The sequence below is a fragment of the Eubalaena glacialis genome, chromosome 3 (assembly GCF_028564815.1).
Source record: "Eubalaena glacialis isolate mEubGla1 chromosome 3, mEubGla1.1.hap2.+ XY, whole genome shotgun sequence".
Taxonomy (NCBI): Eukaryota; Metazoa; Chordata; class Mammalia; order Artiodactyla; family Balaenidae; genus Eubalaena; species Eubalaena glacialis.
In genome coordinates, this window is record NC_083718.1 from 169192629 (window position 1) to 169209703 (window position 17075).

The 17075-nt window shown below is 42.7% G+C and overlaps 2 protein-coding genes across 8 annotated transcripts in view; one reads left to right on the forward strand and one right to left on the reverse strand.

Annotated features, from left to right (window-relative positions):
• Window positions 1–6238, reverse strand: part of S100PBP (S100P binding protein) — a 28747-nt gene extending 22509 nt beyond the window's left edge. For 2 of the 6 annotated variants that reach the window (XM_061186850.1, XM_061186855.1), the window contains exons 1-3: window positions 6025–6167; window positions 3164–3205; window positions 140–256 (exon numbers count right to left, since the gene is read on the reverse strand). The gene's annotated coding sequence lies outside the window, so the exon portion shown is untranslated. The other 4 variants (XM_061186851.1, XM_061186854.1, XM_061186853.1 and 1 more) reach the window with 4 other exon arrangements.
• A 217-nt stretch (window positions 6239–6455) lies between these two features.
• YARS1 (tyrosyl-tRNA synthetase 1) overlaps window positions 6456–17075 on the forward strand; it is a 29877-nt gene continuing 19257 nt past the window's right edge. Inside the window, exons 1-3 of one of the 2 annotated variants that reach the window (XM_061186857.1) lie at window positions 6456–6689; window positions 9916–10062; window positions 10199–10374. In XM_061186857.1, the coding sequence (XP_061042840.1) occupies window positions 6633–6689; window positions 9916–10062; window positions 10199–10374 (380 nt within the window). In that variant the 5' untranslated portion in view covers window positions 6456–6632. The remainder of the gene's footprint in view (window positions 6690–9915; window positions 10063–10198; window positions 10375–17075) is intronic. The other variant, XM_061186858.1, reaches the window with a different exon arrangement.

Consider the following 17075-nt stretch of genomic DNA (forward strand, 5'->3'; position numbering starts at 1 on the left):
AAATAAATATGTATGAAAATGTTTGGATTTTCACAGTTTACACTTTTTAGAAAGCAAACATGTATTACTTCTGAAAATGAAAAACAAAAAACAAAAAAAACTTTAAGCATACAATAAGATAAAGAATTGTCTTTCATACTGTGTGGAGCTGCTGGTGTGATCTTTGCCTTTGCCACGAGACCAAATGGAAAAAGGGTTCAGCTCCTGCTAGCTGTTCGTTTCAGGAGACTTGTCAAAATGATTGACTCCCACCTTCCTGCAGGCACAAAGAAAATTAGAGGATCTTCTCATCACTTTCAACTCTGCTAATTACAAAGTCAACTGCATTATGCTTTAAGGTGCTCCATCTATTAATTTTGATCTTGATTTTTTTTAAATACCACAAAGTTGGATTTCGAGTCAAGAACATCAAAGAAAAATCTTTAGAGGAAAAATTATGCAACTAAGGAACTAATTTTCCTCCTCCCAACAATTTATACTTTCTTAAGAATATCATTTGCTCTAGTAGGATGAGTACTGTCTTGAGAGTCCTAAGACCTGGGTTGTTGTCCTGGTTCTGTCACTAACCAGCTGTGATAATTTGGGCAAGCCACTTAACCAGGGACTTGTTTCCTCATTTACAAAATAGGGAAGCGATTGAGAACAGGGATTAGGTGATGTCTAAGATTCCACCAAGATCTAAAAGTTATTATTATGACCATACATAATACATACAATATATGTATTATGACCATACATATATACATATATAATTATGACCATACATTTTCAATACATATATAAACGCAAAGAACAGGTCTGGAAAAATACAACACAAAATTGATGACTGTCATAACCTGCAGGGGAATCCTGAGAGGACAAGGGGAGACTTTAGTATTTTACTTTTTTACTTGAATATTTATATATTACTTGTATAATTAAAACCTAGTTCTTAAATAGCTAATGACGGACCTAATCTCTAATTATTTTCTAGATGGCAAAGGTGATAGAAAGCTGATATTCACATATCACACATCAACAGCTAAGAAGCTCTAAGAAACACTTAATCACCAAACTCAGTAATTTGGAAAATTCTTGTAGCCTTTTAACTGTGAATTCTCCCCCACCCCACTTCCCTCCCTGAATTTTAGTTTTGGTTCATGCATTCTTTCAGGAAACATTTTCTGAGCTACTACCCTCACATAGCACTGAGCTAGATAATTTGTCTCTATAAGATTTCTAAGAAATAAAGATAGGGTTTCCACCCTCAAGGAATGTATAATCTTCCTACAGAGACAACACTGAAAGTTACGTACCAATATGAGAAAATATAAAATGCTATGGACAATAAAGTACTAGAGAAAGAGGGAATTCCCTGGTTGTCCAGTGGTTAGGACTCCATACTCTCACTGCCGAAGGCCCAGGTTCAATCCCTGGTCCGGAAACCAAGATACAACAAGCCGCGCAGCGCAGCGTGGGGGAGAAAAAAAAAGTACTAGAGAAAGAGTTAGAAGGAAATGGGAAGGATTACAGAATTTTAGAATTAGAAGGGACCTATGTAATGTATAGCATGGTGACTATAGTTAACAATACTGTATTTATTTTAAAGTTGCTAAGAGAGATCTTAAAAGTTCTCATCATTAGAAAAAAATTCCTAACTGTGTGAGGTAATGTATGTTAACTAAACTTATTGTGGCAACCATCTTGCATTATGTACATATATCTAATCACGTTGTATAACTTAAACTAATACAATGTTATATGGCAAGTATATCTCAAAAAAACTGGGGGGAAAACAAGTTTAAAAAAAAGGCTTGTCCATCTTAGAGATGAGATGGGACAAAAAGGGAAGAAATATTAAGCACCTGTTATAAACTACGCACTGTGAGACACATTTTACAACTCTAACCCCTCAGTATAACTCTATAACACAGATCTTATCAAAGAAACTAAGCTGTTATATTTAAACTTAAGAGTTGCCATGGCTTTTTATCTTATTTTACCAATATTTCAGCAATTGGGAGACAGTTCTAGGCACTGAAGCAGGTGTCTCTATGAAGAGAAAAGTAATTTCTCTGCCCAGTGACTGGGTTATATTAGAGAGTGAAGTTATTTCTTTAGGCAGCAGTAAGAAAAACGTTTACTTTTGGAAAAATTTTTCTTTTACTTAATGAAGTTTGTGGGTGTCAAACACAAGTATCACAGGCACAGGGGTTAAGCAGCCACATTTCTGAAAGAGAAGCTCTTTCTGAGCCACCACCCCCACTCTCCAACTCCTTCCAAAAGGTCTAGTCCTGGGAGTTCCCAGGCAGTCCAGTGGTTAGGATTCCGCACTTCCACTGCAGGGGGCACGGGATCCCAAATGCTGCATGGTGCGGCCAAAAAGAAAAACGAAACAAACAAACAAAAGGTCTAGTCCAAGCACTTGCTTAACCAAATGAAGAGTTCAATACATTTTCACTTTTGGGAAACTAAAGTTCAGAGGCATTTAGTATACCAAGTATACAGAGCTAATATGCTAGAACAAGGATCCAAGCCCAAGCCTAATTCCAAAGACAATGTTTTTTCTTGTTTTTTTTTCTACCACCCTTGTGATAGACTTGCCCTGGATCAGTAAGCAAATGGCAGAGCCTTCTACATTCAGTACAATCTCTAATATACTACGAAGAATGCAGACATCAAAGAGGACTTTTGGTCCCTTGGCAAAAATAATTTAAGCCACCTTATTTTGCACAGGCTTCCCTTGATTTCCCAAGTGGAAGGGAATAACATGAGAAATAACCATGAATGTGGCCAAACCCCACTGGAAGAAAAACATCATTACTTGCAAACTTTACTGTGCACACAAAGGACCACTATTCTTCATAACCACTGAAAGCATCAATTCCTATGCCACATGACATCCACAGGCACAGAGCTGGCTCTTCTGAGCTTCTCTCATAGAATGCTCCAATAGGTCTAGGAGCAAAAGCATGCAGAACAATACCATATACATATAACATTTAACTTGCACAAATCATTCTCTTCACAATTTTATTTCCTCATATTTAAAAATACTTTTTATTATAATTTAAAACATATACAAAAACAGCGTAATAGTATAATGAATTCCCACATACCCATCACACAGCTCCAACAACTATCGACCCATAGCTAACCTTGCCCCATCCACTTCCCCCTTTACCAGATTATTTTGAAGCAAGTCCCAGGAATCACATCATTTCATCTGTAAATAACAAGAATTCCTTATCATAAAATATCCAGTTCATATTTCCAGCTATTTTATGTCATATTTTTTAAGATTAAAAAAAAAATCAGTATCCAAATAAGGGCCATATATTGCAATCGGCTGATAGGTCTTGTAAGTTTTTTAATCTACAGATTCCCATCTTCTTTTTTCCTTACAATTTATTTGTTAAAGAAACAATAACATAAATTGTGTATGGATACATATATATATCATTAAATAGGAATAAGGAACACCAAGTTCAGGATAGTGACTACCTCTGGTGGTGGGGTGGGGGAGAGGAATGGCAAGGGGGTGTGAGTAGCTTCAATTCTATCTGTAATGTTTTATTTCTTTAAAAAACATTAATAAGAAAAGACCTAAAACAATAAAGCTGGGTGGTGGGTATAACAGTATTTGTTATTGTTACATGGTATAACTATAATTTTTATATGCTTGAAATATTTAATAATAAAAACATTTTAAAATTAAGTCAGTGGGGAAAGATACAATGATTACATTCTGAAGTTTCAAATGTCCTCCCTTGTAAAATAGGGACCATCACAGTACCTACCTCATAAGGCTGTTGCAAGAATTAATGAGATCATGAACATCAAAGTACTTAGCATACTACAGGCACAAATGTAAAAGCTAAATAAGTAGTGGCTGGTTATTATTTTACCCCACCATCATCATCTCCCTGACCCCTGAAGAGTCAGTCAGTCTTAAGAGAAGCACAGTAATGGTAGGAAAAGATTTTTAAACCGATAGGAAACTTCCCCTGGTCCTTGCTTGTTAAGAAATTATTCAGTATGCTCTAATCCCTTCTAATTTAACCCAGCATCTTGTCAACCACACTGTCACAATAAATTGGTTAAAGATGAGGCCGTATGGACATCTGAAATATCAGGTAAATTCTGCAAATTAACGGTCACTGAAGTGAGACACTGGACTAAAATTCAGAGACCTCTGTATTTCACTTGAAGTCTCTGAACCTCAATACAGATGAGAACACCATTCTGAAAAATGGGGGATAATTAGTCACTGTTAACTTCAAACACGGATTATCATGAGGATCAAATGAGGGGATGTTTATGAAAGCATTCTAAACCTAAAAGCCTTATACTAATGAAAGTTGATATTTAATAAATCTGCAAGGGAGGAAAAAAAATCTCGGATAAAACTGAAGTTCTAAAGTGAAGTTCCACAAGACAGCCTTAGTACTTCCCTGTCTGCCATTCCACCATCACCTGCCTTTCTTGGCACTTGTTTTGTAGTGATCTGAAATATGAGGATCTCCTTATTTTTAAAGGAAAAATATTTTCCCCATCTCCCAAGTCTATCTCTTAATTCTCTGCTCCCCATCCCTTTTGTGACCCTATTCTGTCCTTCCATGTCTCTCTCACCTGTCCACCCCCCTCTTCACACTTCAGTTTACCACCCCCTCCCTCTGTTCTCTAACCTCCTGGTTGCAACTTCAGAAATTGGCTCCCTTTCTATTTTTATCGTACCTAAGAAAACCTACTGCCTTAAAGCACAAAGTCTTATTTTATTGAGGCCACGAAAACTGCAACACCAGACACAACCCCACATCCCTCTTTCAAGGCTCTAAAGCCAAGACCATTACCAAGCTGTATCTGACAGGTATGGCCAAGGGAAAGGATTATTTCCAAGAGACGGGACTTCCCCAATGACCTTTGATTTCCAACCTTTCCTACATGCAATACATGTGAGACATACAGCACTAAAGGCACTCAGTAGGCTTTATCACTCCATGAAACGGCCATAAAGTTTAATCAAAATCAAACTGAACTGAAATTATCTGTAAGAATTCTGCAACGCCCTTTGCCGTAAACACTGCAGGACAGAAAAACGACCCAGGGCTGGAAATCTCTGCTTGAGGTAACGTTTCGCTTAGATAAGGTTGCCAGGACTTTCCTCCCACATGGGCATAGAGACCAAATACTTCCCAACTGCAGCAACAGGTTTCTTTTTAAAAAGAAAATGTCTTTGAAATGATTTAGACAGGTTTGCTAAAGCTTGAAGCCTTTAACAAATCCACAGGAAACTGGAGGTCAGGTTGGGGCAGCAAGTAGGCAACTCAATCACTTCCTCTCCGGGGCCCACCCTGCAGTGCCAACTGCCCGCCCTCCAGCCCAGAAAGGAACCGGTGCCGCCTCCAGTCCTCGAGCGCTAGGAGGAAGGGGGATGGCAGTTCACCCTTCGTAGGATACGGCTTGGCCGCCCCCAGCTCTCCCTCTGAAGTGCTACAGCCGCGACACCGCATCTCCCTCGGGGCAGGGCCTTCGCACTTCCCTCCTCCGGCTTCCCTCCTCCCAAAAGACCAAGAGTTCCCGCCTCCCGCGAAAGGCGGGAGAAGCGCGGGGCTTGCTGCCCACCCCTCCCCCAGCAGGAGCGAAAGCGGCCCGCCAGCAGGCCAGCGCAGTGCACCCTCACCCTGCGCGGGGATGGCTGCCCACCCCACACCTCAGCTGGACTCGGGCCTCTGCTCCCCCCTGGGGCGGCTCAGTCTCTCCACCCCCCACCCCGCCGCTCGCAAGGTGCGGCCGGGAAGACCGCGATCTTCTGCCTACCGACACCCTCCCGGCCCCGTGGGGTAGAGGGCAGAGGCACTCCCTCCACCTCCACCTCCACCTCCAGCCCCCCCAGCCCCACTGGGTAGGGAGAACGGACCTCACTCCCCCTCTCGGGTAACCAGACGGCCTCCCTTTGCCTCGGCAGGGTGAGGGGCATCTATCGCCCGCCGACGTGGAGGTGGGGGGGCAGAGACACTCCCCCCGCCCCCCCGCCGCCATCACCTCAGAAACGAGAACGAGCCCTTCTCCCGCCAGGGTGAGGGCCTCTCAACCCCTCAACGGGGCGGACGGCTTGCGCGGCCCTCTGGAGAAGCAACAGGCGCCCCCATCCCCCTCCCAGCCGAGGAACGCCGACCCCCTCGTCCCTCGGCTGTTCACCTCCAGAAGCCGGGCCCAAGCCTAGGTGAACGACTGCACCTCACTCCGCCCCCTGCGCCATTTTATCGCCCCCTCCCCGACCTCCCCCACCCCGAGGCTGCCGGGCCAGCGCCAGGGGGAGGGCAAACAGGCAGTAATTGGCAGGAAACCGCCCCGCCTCTCAAAAGGTTGCGCCCCGCGCAGGCGCCGCAACCCCGCCCTCCGCACCGCTTACCCCACCTACTGGCTCCACCCCTTTTCGTCTCATCGACCCGCTCGACTCTTCGCTGCTCCTGACTCTTTCCTGGCTGCTGGTAGGAGGACAAGGGTCCAGGACGAGCAAGCCGAGCGACGAGTTCAGCTGATGCAACCTAACTGGACCTGCGTGACAGTTCCCTGCACGCGGCGGCGGCGGCGACTGAGAAAGGGGCGCGAGTGCTGGGCTGAGCGCGGGAGACGGAGGGGACAGAGCCATGGGGGACGCTCTGAGCCCTGAAGAGAAGCTGCACCTTATCACCCGGAACCTGCAGGTTGGGCCTCGGGGTTGGAAGTGCGCCGTTGGGGACTGGGGGCCGGAGGTCCAGTGATCCTGAGCCCCGCTACGGGCTCATAAGTGTGTGGGGCCGGGGACTCCGCGCCGAGGCCGCTCTGAGAGAGATTGCAGTCCTCCTGCCCGTCGGTCAGTACCGCAGAAATCACAGTAGGCTCACCTCCTATGTGCAGTTACTTGTGTTGAGCCAGGCTTCGAATCCAGGGCTCCCACCCCACCCACCCTATTATGTGCCAGGCGCGGTGCTAGGCGCTGGGGGATACGTCAGGACCCTGCCCTCCCAGAGCATGTCTGGAGGAAATCAGACGTTTAAAATGACCCATAATCCAAACATTTAATTACAGTCTAAACGAGTACTGGAAGGTACTTTACGCGGAGATCTTTCTTGAAAGGAAGTTACGGGGGAGGGCCGGGGGGAGTGTCAGGGAAAGCTGAGGAAGTGACCTCTAAACTGCGCCCTGAAGGATGCGGATCACTTCTTCACTCCACATATGTTCGTGCTGGTTCCAGGCACTGCAGGAGTAGAAGTTAACCAGAATAATGGGGGCTAAAAACGTGTCAGGTAGAAGGAACCCAGGTCAAGATCCAGAGGGGAGAAAGAACCCTGTGGTTCAGAGAGAGGGCTAACTTGGCTGGAGTAGAGGAAGCAAAATGCAGATCAAGCACTTAGGAAATATTGCTCATTCCCTTGACTCTTTCAGGCCTCTACTGTCACACTGTCTGGAAGGCCTTTCTTGGCCACTTTATTTAAATAACAAACCCCTGCCACCAGAACTGCCACATCCCTTGCTCTGCCTTTTTTTGTTATTGTTTCTCCATAGAACTTACCACCATCTGACATCCTATACATTTTACTTGTTTGTTTAGGAGGCATAGGCAGGGACCAGGTCATGAGGGCCTTGTAAGCTATGTTTAACATTGGGCTTTTAGGGGCTTCCCTGGTAGCGCAGTGGTTGAGAATCTGCCTGCCAATGCAGGGGACACGGGTTCGAGCCCTGGTCTGGGAAGATCCCACATGCCGCGGAGCAAATGGGCCCATGAGCCACCACTACTGAGCCTGCGCGTCTGGAGCCTGTGCTCCGCAACAAGAGGCCGCGACAGTGAGAGGCCCGCGCACCGCGATGAAGAGTGGCCCCCACTTGCCACAACTAGAGAAAGCCCTCTCACAGAAACGAAGACCCAACACACCCAAAAATAAATAAATAAATAAATTTAAAACAAAACAAAACAAAAAAATATTGGGGTTTTAGAAAGGGCAGTGGTTACATTGGTTGGGCCACAGCTTATTTTTCTCTTTTTATGAGATACAATTAACATATCATAAAATCCACCCTTTTAAAGTGTACAATTCAGTGGGTTTTGATGTAGTAACAAGGTTGTTCAATTATCACCATTATTTAATTCCAGAACGTTTTCATCATCAAAAATAACCTGTACCCATTAACAATCACTGCCCATTCCTCCCATCTCCCCAGCCCTAGGGAAACACGAATCTGCTTTTTGTCTCTAATTTACCTGTTCTAAACATTTCATATAAATGGAATCATAATATGTGGCCTTTTGTGTCTGGCTTCTTTCACTTAGCATAATGTTTTCAAGTTTCATCCATGTTGTTGCACTTATCAGAACTCTATTCCTTATGATGGCTGAATAATATTCCATTATATGAATATACTACATTTTGTTTCTGCATTTGTCAGTTGATGGACATTTGGGTTATTTTCACTCATAATTTGATCTTAACCAGAGATTCTTGCATGCTTCCCCTTAGCCAGATCCTTTGTTTCCTAATCTCTCTCCATAAAATAAAGAGAGGTTGGGAAGAAATGACACACAGAGCTAGTGGGGCATTGACTTACTCGGGTTTTAAAGGGTAAGTGATATGACCTTTCCTTGAGTAGTGAAAACTCTCCAAGTATCCAAATAGTCAGGGGTTCAGAGGATCAGCCTCCAGCTGGCTTGGAACACAAGATTTTAACAAATCCTACTAATAGGTGATTCAAACCAGCAAAACAATTTTTGTCTTTCATGGCTTCCAACAGCCCCCCACAAACTGTCACCTGTAGAAACACTAAAAGCTCTTATCAGCAGCATACTAGCCTATTAGGATTTTTCCAATATTGTCTTAGGGCAAAAGGAAATTATTATTAAAGTATTTAAATAGGTGAATGAGTTAATCAAATTTTGGTTTTTAAAGACCTCTCTGGCTTCCTTTTGGGACATGGATTGGAGAGAACAAGAGTAGATATGGGAGACCTGTTAAGAGGCTATTACGGTTGTCTTGGTGTGATCTCTAATGATGGCCAAGACTAGGTTGGTGGTGTAGAGGCGGAAAGAAGTAGGAGGACTTAAGAGCTGTTTCAGAGTAACTTATGCAACTCAGTGAATGATAGTATCATTTATTGCCCTGGGGTGAAACTAAGTGAAAAAGATGGTTGGGGAGTGAGGTAAGAAGGTAAAAGCATGAGTTTAATTTTGAACATGTTGTGTTTGAATTAACTGGGTTGATAACAAGTACATGTATATAGGTGTGAGCAGGAGATCTGGTAGTTACTAGCTCATAAGTAGTAATTGAAGCAACTGAAGAGGATCAGTTAGGGAGAATGTAGAGTAAGAAGATAAGAGATAGGGCCCCAAGGATTGCTATTATTTAAATGATTAGGAAGAAGAACAGCTGCAAAGAAATCTGAGTCCCAGCAGCCAGAAAAGTAGGAGGAAAACTAAGACAGTAAAATAGAGAAAACCAAAAGAGGAGATTGTTTCGGGGGGAGTGAGGACTAAAAAGTATTCACTGAATTTAGCAACATGGAGGCCATCTGTGATCTTAGCAAGAGCATTTTCAGTGGTGTGATGCTGTATGGAATTCAGACTAGAAGGGGAGATAAGAAATGGAGAGCAGGAGAAGAGACACCTTTCAAGAAGTTGGCTGTGAAAGGAAGGAGCATGAGCTTAAAGTAGATGGAGGGGAAGATACGGTTAGAGACGTGCTCCATTCCCCTAACGTCAGTGTCTCTGCACTGTAGTGGTACTGGCAACAGCACCGGCTTTATTTGGCTCTCACTCAGCACTGAGAGCCTGGCTAGACCTCCCTGCTGGCTCTGAGCCTGGACCCTCAGTGAAATATACCTTTGTTTTCCTTGTCACAGGGTAAAGGATGAGCAAGGTGGGGCACTGGCATTAAACCAGCTCTTCTGCTTCCACAACAGGAGGTTCTAGGGGAAGAGAAGGTGAAGGAGATACTGAAGGAGCGGGAACTTAAAGTTTACTGGGGGACAGCAACCACAGGCAAGCCACATGTGGCTTACTTTGTGCCTATGTCTAAGATCGCGGACTTCCTGAAAGCAGGATGTGAGGTAAGAACTAATGGTATAAAGCAAGCAGTTGCCTTTGGGCAACAGCCAAAAGAGAGACTTAACAAGACTTACCTCACTTGTTTGGAGGTACTTGGACAAATTCACATTTTGATGGCTCCTTATCTCTTATGTCCAGGTAACGATTCTGTTTGCGGATCTTCACGCGTACCTGGATAACATGAAGGCCCCATGGGAACTTCTAGAACTCCGAACCAGCTATTATGAGAATGTGATCAAGGCAATGCTGGAGAGCATTGGGGTACCCTTGGAGAAGCTCAAGTTCATCAAAGGCACTGATTACCAGCTCAGCAAGTAAGTGCTCAATCATCCACCCTCCTTGTGGCTCTGGTGCTTCTAGCTAGTTACAGGCCTGGGGAGTCAAGGATTAGAAGCTGTTGGGCTCTACCTGTTAAGAACCATTAAAAATTGTATACACTTTGTCCTTTTAATTCATCCATCAAAAATCTACTGACTAGTAAATGCCTAGGTACCATACTGTTTGCTGGAAATATAAGTGTAACCACAACAAAGTCCTTGGCCTTGCAGACTTCACAGCATATGGGAGAGTGGTGAAAAACTCAGCCTCACTTTCTCCTTCCAGCCTCAGCAAATAATGATAAAAGAAATGTGAAAGAAAAATTCATATTTGTAACATTAACATATAATTTTATGCCCTAATTTTTTAATCTATAGTTTCCTAAGTAACTGCCACCCACTCCCCCTATCCCCTGGCAGCTGCCTCATAGTTTCCACATTCTTTAATTTTTTTAACCTCTCAAATAAGCCATGTATCACTCTAATGGTCACTTTTGCATTTAAACCCTTAGAACAACTTTTTAAGGTAAGCATTGTTCTATCCTATTTCACAGATAAGGAAATAGATTCAGATTTAACTTTCCCAAGTTCATGCAGCTAATAAGTAAAAGGACTGATGATGTGAACCCAGATCTTGCTTACAAGTTGATTTCTCTTTTTACTTCATCTAACTTAATTTTCTTTACATTCCCCACTGTTGGACATTTAGAGTTTTCAATAAAGCATATACCTGAGAGATATTGCAGGTTTGGTTCTAAACCACCTCAATAAAGTACATATCACAATAAAGGGGGGTCACATGAATATTTTGATTTCCCAGTGCATATAAAAGTTATGTTTACACTATACCGTAGTCTAAGTGTGCAGTAGCATTATGTCTAAAAAAAAAATGTGCGTGCCTTAATTTAAAAATACTTTGTTATGGGCTTCCCTTTTGGCATAGTGGTTGGGAATCCACCTGCCAATGCAGGGGACACGAGTTTGAGCCCTGGTCCGGGAAGATCCCACCTGCCGTGGAGCAACTAAGCCCATGCGCCACAACTACTGAGCCTGCACTCTGGAGCCCGCGAGCCACAACTACTGAGCCCGCGCACAAAGAGCCTGTGCTCCGCAAAAGAGAAGCCACTGCAATGAGAAGCCCATACACCGCAATGAAGAGTGGCCCCCACTTGCCGCAATTAGAGAAAAGCCCTCACGCAGCAACAAAGACCCAACGCAGCCAAAAATAAAATAAATTTTAAAAAAATTAATTAAAAAATAAAAACACTTTGTTGGGGCTTCCCTGGTGGCACAGTGGTTAAGAATTCGCCTGCCAATGCAAGGGACACGGGTTCGAGCCCTGGCCTGGGAAGATCCCACATGCCGTGGAGCAACTAAGCCCATGCGTCACAACTACTGAGCCTGAGCCCTAGAGGCCGCAAGCCACAACTGCTGAGCCTACGTGCCACAACTACTGAAGCCTGTGCGCCTGGAGCCCATGCTCTGCAACAAGAGAAGCCACGACAGTGAGAAGCCCACACACCGCAACGAAGAGTAGCCCCGGCTCACTGCAACTAGAGAAAGCCCGCGCACAGCAACAGAGACCCAACACAGCCAAAAAATTAAAAAAATTAAAAACTAATAAAATAAAATAAGATAAATAAAATTTTAAAAAACCACTTTGTTGTTAAAAAAATGCTGACCATCATCTGAGCCTTCAGCAAGTCATAATCTTTTTGCTGGTGGAGGGTCTTGCCTCGGTGTTGATAACTGCTGACTGATCAGGGTGATGGTTATTGAAGGTTGGGATGGCCGTGGAGTTTGTCACATCAATTGACTCTTTCACAAACAATTTCTCTATAACTTGCAATACATTTTCATAGCATTTTACCCTCAGTAGAACTTCTTTGAAAATTGGAGTCAGTCCTCTCAAACCCTGCCAGTGCTTTATCAACTAAGTTTATGTAATCTTCTAAGTCTTTTATTGTCATTTCAACAGTCTTCTTAGCATCTTTTTTTTTTTTGAATTTTATTGTATTTATTTTTTTATACAGCAGGTTCTTATTAGTTATCCATTTTATACATATCAGTGTATACATGTCAATCCCAATCTCCCAATGCATCCCACCACCACCCCCCTCCCACTTTCCCCCCTTGGTGTCCACATGTTTATTCTCTACACTTCATAGCAACTTCACCAGGAGTAGTTTCCATATCAAGAAACCACTTTCTCTGCTCATCCCTAAGAAGCAACTCCTCATCTGTTTAAGTTTTATCATGAAATTGCAGCAATTCAGGCTCCACTTGTAATTCTAGTTCTCTTGCTGTTTCCACCACATCTGCAGTTACTTCCTGCACTGAAGTTCTGAACCCCTCAATTTCACCTCTGAAGGTTGGAATCAACTTCTTCCAAATCCTGATCATGTTGATATTTTGACTCCTTCCCATGAATCACAAATGTTTTTAATGACATCTAGAATGGTGAATCCTTTCCAGAAGGTTTTCAATTTACTTTTCCCAGATCCATCAGAGGAATAACTGTCTATGGCAGCTCTAGCCTTATGAAATGTATTTCTAAAATAATGACACTTGGAAGTTGAAATTACTGTTTGATCCACAGGCTGCAGGATGGATGTTGTGTTAACAGGCATGAAAACAACATTAATCTCATTGCGCATCTCTGTCAGAGCTCTTGGGTGACCAGATGCATTGTCATTGAGCAGTAATGTTTTGAAAAGAAACTTTTTCTGAGTAGTAGGTCTCAACAGTGGGCTTAAAATATTCAGTAAACCATGTTATAAACAAATGTGGTGTCACCTAGGCTTTGTTGTTCCATGTATACATCACAGGCAGAGTAGATTTAGCATAATTCTTAAGGGCCCTAGGATTTTTGGAATGATGAATGAGCATTGGCTTCAAGTTAAAGTTACCAGCTATATTTGCCCCTAACAGCCTGTCCTTGAAGCTTGAAGCCAGGCACTGACTTCTTTCTTGCTATGAAATTACTAGATGGCATCTTCTTCCAATATAAGGTAGTTTCGTCTTCATTGAAAATCTGTTGTTTAGTGGAGCCACCTTCATTAATTATTTTAGCTAGATCTTCCAGGTGACTTGCTACAGCTTCTACATCAGCACCTGCTTCTTCACCTTGCACTTTTATGTTATGGAGATGGCTTCTTTCCTTAAACCTCATGAAGTCTGAAGCTCGCAAAACCCCTATTGATGTCACTATGGCAAAAAATTTCAGCTTGTTGAAGGCTCAGATGATGGTTAGTGTTTTTTAACATTTATTAATTAAGGTATGTACATTTTTTTAGGCATAATGCTATTGCAAACTTAATAGACTGCAGTATAGTGTAAACATAACTTGTATATGCACTGGGAAACTGAAAATTTGTGTGACTCACTTTATTGCAATATTCATTTCCTTGCAATCGTCTGGAACTGAACCCACAATATCCCCAAGGTGTGCCTGCAATATGAAAGATCACTGATCACAGATCACCATAACAAATATAATAATAATGAAAAAGTTTGAAATATTTAAGAGTTACCAAAATGCGACACAGAGACATGAAGTGAGCAAACACTGTTGGAAAAATGGCGCCGATAGACTTGCTTGATGCAAGGAAAGTTTGCCACAAACCTTCAATTTTTAACAAACAGTATTTGCAAGGCACAATAAAGTGAAGTGCAATAAAACGAGGTCTGCCTCTACTAAGAAATTCACCCAGAATACAGTCCAGAGAGATGGACAAAAAAACTGTAAACGTGGGCTTCCCTGATGGCTCAGTGGTTAAGAATCCGCCTGCCAATGCAGGGGACACGGGTTCAAGCCCTGGTCCGGGAAGATTCCACATGCCACGGAGCAACTAAGCCCGTGCGCCACAACTACTGAGCCTGCGCTCTAGAGCCCGTGAGCCACAACTACTGAGCCCGCGTGCCACAACTACTGAAGCCCACGCGCCTAGAGCCTGTGCTCCACAACAAGAGAAGCCACTGCAATGAGAAGCCCACGTGCCACAACAAAGAGTAGCCCCTGCTCGCTGCAACTAGAGAAAGCCTGTGCGCAGCAACGAAGACCCAAAGCAGCCAAAAATAAATAAATAAAATAAATTAAAAACAAAAAAAACACAAAAACTGTAAGCGTGGTTGAGATGTGGATAAGAACTTTTGTTTCCAGCAGTCTGGCAGACTAGGTACTCTGATCAACCTTCCTGCTGAAAAGCATTTTTAAAATGCTGGATAAGGGACTTCCCTGGTGGTCCAGTGGTTAAGAATCCACCTTCCAATGCAGGGGACAAGGGTTCAATCCCTGGCTGGGGAACTAAGATCCCATATGCTGCAGGGCAACTAAGCCTGCCGGCGCTTTAGAGCCTGCATGCTGCAACTACTGAGCCCGCTCCCTATGGAGCCCGCACGCGCTCCACAACTAAAGAGAAGCTGGCGCACTGCAACTAAGACCTGATGCAGCCAAATAAATTTAAAAAAAAAAATGCTGGATGAAATATTTTTAAAGCTTCCTAGATGCTTCAAATAAATGAATTGGCAAATTAGTCAAGAATACTCAGTGGCGGGCTTCCCTGGTGGCGCAGTGGTTAAAAATCCTCCTGCCAGTGCAGGGGACACGGGTTCGAGCCCTGGTCTGGGAAGACCCCACGTGCCGCGGAGTAACAAAGCCCGTGCGTCACAACTACTAAGCCTGCGCTCTAGAGCCCGAGAGCCACAACTACTGAAGCCCGCGCGCCTAGAGCCCGTGATCCGCAACAAGAGAAGCCACCACAACGAGAAGCCTGCTCACCGCAATGAAGAGTAACCCCCACTCGCTGCAACTAGAGAAAGCCTGTGTGCAGCAACAAAGACCCAACTCAGCCAAAAATAAATAAATAATTTGTTTATTTATTATTTTTTTTAAAAAAAAGAATACTCAGTGGCCAGAAACCAAGTGAAAGTGGAAATACAAAGAGATTTGTATTTCAGTTAATCTAAGATGCTTTAAAAAATACTGCTAATTAGGGACTTCCCTGGCAGTCTAGCAGTTAAGACTCTGCACTTCCACTGCAGGGGGCACGGGTTCAATCCCTGTCAGGGAACTAAGATTCCACATGCCATGTGGCACAGCCAACAAAATAAAATAAAAACAACAACAACAAAAAATATTGCTAATTAATCTATGACATACCTTTATTTTAAAAAGTCACCTAGATTTCAGAGATGCTCAGTGTTTAAAAAAATGTGTCTTAGAATCTGTAAAATACAAGAAGAACACTGAAGACTACATGTACCTTGAGGGAGCTCGTTGAATTGTACGCGCTTGAATTTTGATTTTTGTGGCCTCGCAGACCACAATGGGGAAAAAAAAAGGAAAAGATAAAACTAGAGTACTAGGCCAAAAGGTCCAATATTTGAGTAATAAGTGTTCCAGAAAAGAGAACAAAGAGTCAGAGAGAAGGAAATGAAGTACTTATTTAAGGACAATTAAAGGACATGAGTTTCCAGATTGAAAGGGCCTGTCGAGTGCCTAATACAATGAATGAAAATAAACCCACACTAAAGTACACTGTCTTGGGACTTCCCTGGCAGTCCAGTAGTTAAGACTGCGCTTCCACTGCAGGGGACACAGGTTCAATCCCTGGTCTGTGAACTAAGATCCCGCATGAAAAATAAATAAATAAAGTGCATTATCTTGACATTTTAAAGCACTGGGGACAAAAAAAAGTATTATACAAACTTCCAAAGGGACAAAAGAAATCACATACAAAATGTCAGGAATTATAATGGTTTTGCGTTTCTCCAAAGGAACAGTGAAAGCTAAAAGGGGATGAAGCAAAACCTTTAAAATTCTGAAGGAGAGGAATTTCCAAGCTAAAAATCTGTACCCACCCAAACTACCATGCAAGTGTAGTGGTAAAATATCTGAAAATATTTATTGAAAAAAATTATTTTCATGTTTTTGTTGGCTATTTGTGTTTCCTTTTCTGTTAATCAAGTATCTATGCGAGTGTTTTGGCCCGTTTTTTAACTTTTTTTTTTTTTTAGGAGTTCCTTGTGTGTTCTAGATACCAAGTCCTTTTTCATTTATATAGCATGAGGATAGAGAATTAACTACTGGAACAGAATAAAGAGTTCAGGAATAGATCCTCACAAATATGGAAACCTGATATATGCCAGAGCTGGCATTGCAGGTCAGCAGAGCAAGAATAAACTTTTTAAGAAAAAATGGTGCAGAGACAATTGGTTATACACATAGGGAAAAAGATGATCCCTTCATTCCAAGTAGATTAAAAATTTAATTGTAAAGGCCAAACTATAAAACATATAAAAGACAATGTATAAAGCTGTCCTATGATCGCAGGTCAGGGAAAATTAAACCAGACACACCAAAAGCACAAATCACAGGAAAAGATTGATGAATTTACCTTCATTACAGTTAAGACCTTCAGTACATCAAAAGTAAGATAAAGTAAAAAGACAAGCCACCAACTGGGAGAAGATATTTATAACATATATAACTGACAAAGGAGTAATGTCCAGTATTATATGTCAAAAACTGCAAAATCAGTTGTCAAAAATGAATCAATCCAGTAGGAAAAACTTAAATAGGCATTTCACAGAAGAAACCAAACACCCAGTACATTTTTGGAAAAATGCTTAACCCCCTTGGTTATTATTCAAAGAAATATAGGTTAAAATTACAGTGAGAAACCATTCCTGCTTAC